At 58.7% G+C, this 5871-nt stretch overlaps 1 protein-coding gene across 1 annotated transcript in view; it reads left to right on the top strand.

Moving 5' to 3' along the window:
- LOC105554103 (taste receptor cell protein 1) overlaps nucleotides 1–791 on the top strand; it is a 3481-nt gene extending 2690 nt beyond the window's left edge. The window contains exon 5 of the mRNA XM_012000388.1: nucleotides 560–791. Within this exon, the coding sequence (XP_011855778.1) occupies nucleotides 560–744 (185 nt within the window). The 3' untranslated portion in view covers nucleotides 745–791. The remainder of the gene's footprint in view (nucleotides 1–559) is intronic.
- The last annotated feature ends 5080 nt before the right edge of the window (nucleotides 792–5871 follow it).

Raw genomic sequence — 5871 nt, 5'->3', positions numbered from 1 at the left:
TCTTACATGTCTCCCACCAGAGCAGCGACAAAATAAAACATAAAAGCAGCATCTGTTACATTGTCAGCAACATTTCCTACTAGGATCAACTCTCAGAGTGAGCAACATTATTCCATTAGATGGATCAGTGCAGGGGGTAGCAAGCGTTTTCTGTAAAGGGCCAGATGGAAACTCTTTAAGGCTCCGCAGGCCACTGTGTCTCCATCATCACATACTCAAACCCTCCCCTGCAGCAAGAAAGCAGCCCTAGACAACATGTCAACAAATGAGCATGGCCATGTTCCCCGAAACCTTTCTTTATGGACATGGAAGTTTGCATGTCATGTACTTCTCATGTGTCACAAGATACGATACTACTTTCCATGTTTTCAACCATTTAAACATGTAAAAGTCATTCTTAGCTCATGGGTCATACAAAAACAGGCAGCAAGAAATCTCGTTTTTAGACCAGCAGTAGCTGACCCCCCGATGGAGCATTAGAGCTTGGGTGCGTGTCCCACCCCAGGGCTTCCAGGAGAGGGAGAGCAGGCTGATGCCGCCTCCACCCCCATCTCTCTAGGGGAGAAGGCGGAGCTGGTGCTGTATGAAGTTTGGCTGCAGATCCTGGGCCAGCCCTACACCAAGGCCTTGGAGGACAAAACCAGCCCTGAGTTCTGGGCACTTCAGGGGCAGCTGACGAGATGGGTGAAGTGGCGGGATAAAGTTGGGGGGTGGGGAAAGAGGCCTCAGGAAGATGGGGGATAACTGGACAAGGCTCTGGTAGAGCTGTGACCCTCTTCGTCCTCTCCTGACCCCCCAGCTGACCCTCGTCCTCAGACCTCTGCAGAACTTTGACCAAGTGGTGGTGGAGGAATTCTGGTGGGTCTGGGGTGGCCCTGGGTGACGCAGGGCTCAGACCTGGGTTCTGGGGTTGAGGGTAGGAGGCTGGAAGAGATGACTGCCCCTAGTCCCGCAAGGCTGCCCAGCCCCCTGAAGTCTGTGATGAACCTCCCACCAGGCCAGACCCACTGACCGCCAGAGTGGGTGCCACCTTCTTCAGGGCAGCGCCAGCCCAGGCTCTCATGTGGGACTGTGTGCGCCAGGGTCTGCACATCCTGGGGGAGGCAGAGGGCCTCTTGGTAGAGGTGGTCATCCCAGACCTCGGTTAGTACCTCCTTCCCCCTACAGGCCCCCTCCCTCTGTCCATCTGCCTCCTCCCTTGGGCTCCCTGCCTCCACATGCCCGGATCTGAAGCCTGCCTCCCCTCCTCACGGAGCCCTTCAAGGTGCTCGTAGCCCCAGCTCTCTGGTCCCGCAGCACCTTCTGGGCCCAGATTCTGCCTTCTCAGAAGTCTGGGAAGCAGGGCCCCGCCTGGTCATGGCCTTCTTGCTCTGCTCCAGGCACCCCTAGCCCCAAAGCCTCCAGCCCGCTGGATGCCTCCATCCCTGATTATGCCATGGCTCTCCTCATCCTGGGTCTCCTGCTGGTCACACTGGCCCTTGTCCTGGTGAGTGTCTGGCTGGGCCCAGGCTCCTTCTTGAGGGGCAGGCTGAGCCTTTGACCTCTTGAGTCTTTAAGCCAAGCTGAGGGGTGAGCAGGCCCCTTTACATCTCTGATTCCCCACCCAAGCCCAGCATCTCCTCAGCCTGCAGCTGGGGCTGTGGGGTTTGGGGCCGGGGGCTGGGCCTGATCCCAGTGTCCCTACTCTTGTCAAGGTGCTAAAGCGGAGGGCCTCCCTTGGGGTGTTCAGCCGGGGAGCGTAGATGTGCAGTGTGGTACAGAGGATCCTCTCCAGACAGGTAAGTGGAGGGCGGTTCTTCCTGACCCCACCCCAGGTGTTTGTTCTGGGTGGAGTCCACCCCCCCTCCCTGCCAAGGCCTTCTGTAAACACTCCCCAGGGGGCTGTTGTTGGCAGCACGTGGGTGGTGCAGCCAGTGTGCCAGAAAAGCTCCCCACTACTGTGGGCAGTGGCCCAGGCAGTCAAGCAGACTTCCCCAAGCAGGCCCCACCTACCCCTAACCTGTTCCCAGCTGCCTCCCACCAACCCTAGAAATGATGCTGGGGGCCGACAGAGACTGAACTTAGGAGCACAGGGGGCCAGGAGACCTGGGACAGAGAACAGGTGGTGTGGGGAGGGAATCTTCCTTCTCCAACTTCCCACTGCATTATGGCCAGACAGTGGCACCTCCAGGTCCTGGAAGGACATGTGTGGACCCAACTCAGTTTCCCCTTTGTCTCGTGGCCTTTCTTCTCCCTTCCCCGGGGCCAGGTGGATGTGGGAGGAGACGCAGCACCATCCTGGGTGCACTCAGACTCATTCCTCACTCCTGGCCTTCACTCCCTTTCCTCTACACACAGGTGACCCCTCACGCTGCTGATCCCTCTGCTGAAACCCAAACTCCAAGCCTCTCCTCTCCCCGCCTTCACCTTGTCCCACGGCTTCCACAGACAGTGCCTCAATGCTGAGGAATGAATCCGGAGTTCCAACACCACCGACTTTCCCAAGAACTCAGAGCCAGAGAGGGCCAGGGTCCAGCCCGAGGCCACACAGCCAGGGGCTTCTTCCCTCCTACACCCCTAAGGACTGGACTTGCAGGGCTGGGACAGAGGTGGGGTGGGGGAAAGTAATGCCTTGTCAACCCACGCAGGGAGCCCCACTCCCATCCCCAAGGTGCATAAAGTCGAGGAACACCCCTGCTCCCACGTCCACGCTCACTCAGGGCCCTGCTCCAAGTGCTTGGCACTCACACCAGCCTCCCGCCCTCCATGCCGCAGGTATCGGTCTCATTTACAGAGGGGGGAAATGGTGGCCAAGAGCCTCCCCCAGTACACATACCTAGTCTTAAGTACAGCTGAGGTCTTAGGCACAGCTGAGGGGTCCACAGTCTCTGCTGACCCTCCTGCCACTCGTGCTGCCAGGGACCATGCCTTGGAGAGGAGGGAACGAGAGTGAGCTGGGTACTCACACACAGGGCACGGGGTTGGGGCGGGGAGATAGGGAAGGGTCAGCCAGGAGGAAAGGGCAAGGCACGATCCTGTACATACACATCACAGAGTCCGTGGAGGTGGGGGTACTCAGGCCGGTTCTGGGCGTGGCCCAGCATGGTGGACCTCAGACAGCAGAACGCGGCAGCCCGGCAACCCTCCCGTGGCGCTTTGCAGGGCACCTTCATCCCCACAGAGCTTGGTTAAGTTTCTCTCCCTGGGGCAGGAACTCAGCTGCAGAGGCAGCAGGAAGAGGACAGAAGCCCACCCCAAAGAGGGTTTGGGCAGGGGCACCCTTACGCCCGCCTGGTCTGGCCCAATAGGGCTGGAGAGACTGTCAGTCCTAAGAGAAACACAGGCCCTTTGGGGGTACAGAAAAGCCAGGAAGCAATCCAAAGTTAGTATTTAAAAAATTGATTTCTAGATATTTAGACGGTCATCTGGTGTGAGGAGCTGGGAGGGCCCCAGGGTAGAGCCCACAAGAGGAGGGAGACTGAAAAGGGGTCAGAGTGGGAATGGGGGCTGCTGAGGGCAAGGCCCGCCCTCCTCCCTGACCCCCCAAACCCAGCCACAGAGCCAGTCATCCTCAGGCCAGAGGGTGTGAGCAACGGGGGCCCTGGCTGCTCTACGGTGAATCAGAGCCAGTGGGTGTGGGGGGTCTTCCAGGGCAGGTGTGGGGCCACCGGGGCAAGGTAAGGCAGGCTCCCAGGGCAGAGACTGAGGCCGACTCCTGCAGCCCCACTGCAGAGGGGAACACCAGGATAGGCAAGGCCCTTAACCTAGAAAGCCCCAGCAGCTCCTGTGCCCATCAGGACACCATTGAGGCTTGGTGGTGGTGGAACCCAGGAATGGTCTTTGAACCCACGACCTGGAAGGGGGAGCCAAGGATAGTCCTGGCCGGAAGGCTCCCCTACCTGCAAGGAGTGGGCAGGCCCAGTGAGGGGACCCCAGGAGCCCAGACCATAAGCTTACCTGGCCAAAGACAGCAGCCAGAATCAAGACATCAAAGAGGGCAGGTAGAAAGGTCATCACATCGGGGTTGACTGCAGCCAGCACCAGGTTCCTCTGTACTTCTGGAACACACAGGCCTCTCCTTCCTATCCATGAAGTGCCCCTGCCCCCACCCCAGCACCCCAATGACCAGCCTAATAGATGCATTTGTCCTGGGTCAGCCCCGCTGTCCAAGCAACTGCAATTTCTGACTAGAGAGCCAGGGCGGGGCAGGGTGTAGGAGGGGTCCCTGGAAGATGCCACCCGGGATGCCCTGAAGCCTAAAACGTTCCCCGTTGGGCCTTCTCAGGGAGGGAGGGTTATGGCAGCCTGTTCTCTCCAGCCACCTCCATCACCACAGGAGCCCTTACAGGCTCTTGGGAGAGAACTGGGTCACTGGAGCCAGGAACAGCATGGACACAGCCCTGGGGCTGAGGCTAAGTGGGCTCTGGGAGACCACCACTCTGTCTTAAAGCTTTGGTCTCCTGGCCCTCTACAAGCCAGGCTGTTTCAGGTTTTGCATGAGGCCTTGCACAGAGACAGAGTTCAAACACAGCTGGTGAACACAGCAGGCTTTAGGGAGGTGGCACATACCTGGGGGTGGGGAATGGGTAGCAGGGAAGGGAGGCCCTGGGGCTAGCATGGCCTGTCTGGAAGTGGCGCAATGGGACCTGCACCACGTGAGAAGAAAGGGTCCACCTGGAAGTGTGGACCAGCCAGATGGCCACCAGGCTGGATGGCCACCGCCAGAGTCTGCAGGACAATAGAGGGGGCTGGGAAGGGACAGAGGACAGCTGAGGGGCAGGGAACCTGTATTCCTCCATACAGACATGTGAGTCTTCCCTAAGTGGGTCTTCCCCACAGGGGTGAGGGGGCATTCAATACACACCTCCAGCTCACCTCAAACCATCTCAGGAGGCCACCACCACCTCACACAGGCCAGTTGAATTGTAACAGTGACCCCAGAACAGCACAGCCCTATCCTTCAGATGAATAAACAGAGAAAGAGACACATCTCACAGCCAGGAGCTGCAACTCAGGCCCAGGTCCAGCTGCAGTGCTGCCTCCATGGCTCTGCCTGCACCTCCTCCGGGACTCAGTTCCTGCTAACAAGTGAGCACTTGAGTACAGGTGAAATAGGTGCTATTATCCCCATCTGGCTGCTGGGGAAAGGGAAGCAAGGCACAGGTGACTTGCCCAAGGCCAAAGTGACAGGGTTGGTTCAACCCCATCTGTCTCGGCCAGCACATGCCCATGGCAGAGGCTTTACTGTGATCCAAACCTGGAAGGTGGAACTCCTTCCAATGTCCCACCCAGGGCACAGAGCATGCAGCCCCATGTTTGGGGAGGTGACAGTGTGGGAAATAATCTGGCTAGGCCAAGGCCTTATGGAGCCCAGGGTTCCCTAGGGCCAGGACAGCACTGGAGCCCACCCCAACACCCATTGGAAACCTGGAATCCGCACCTGCAGGAGATCAGGGGAGGGGTTCAGTCTCCGATGCACCTGCCGCAAGGTGAGACAGGCACAGGTGGGTGCCCTGCTTCCAACCAGCCTCAGGTGGGCAGGAAGCAGATCTCCTGCCTGACCTTCCTCTCCTGCCTCCCCCAAGCAGAGAAGGGGCAGCCGCCCATCAGGCCATTGCCCACATTGAAGCCACTGACGCTAGATCCCAACAGGCGAGTGTGACCCCTGACTATCCCAGGCCCGGGCCAAGGCAGTCCTGTCTCTGGTGAGGACCTGGTAGACAGGAGATGTGATGTCCCCAGGTGGCTCTATAAACCTCTGATTGAGGATAATCAAGGAAATGGGCAAGACCATCAAGCTCAGCCAAAAACACGAGAAGGACCAGGGGCAGGCAAAAGTCAGTTTGGGCCCAGGCCTGGCCCCTGGAAGGATGGTGGATGAGGGGTCAGCCA

This window comes from Mandrillus leucophaeus, unplaced genomic scaffold (genome assembly GCF_000951045.1).
Source record: "Mandrillus leucophaeus isolate KB7577 unplaced genomic scaffold, Mleu.le_1.0 Scaffold628, whole genome shotgun sequence".
Lineage (NCBI taxonomy): Eukaryota > Metazoa > Chordata > Mammalia > Primates > Cercopithecidae > Mandrillus > Mandrillus leucophaeus.
The sequence above is the reverse complement of the archived record's forward strand: the minus strand, read 5'-3'. Positions and strand labels throughout refer to the sequence as shown.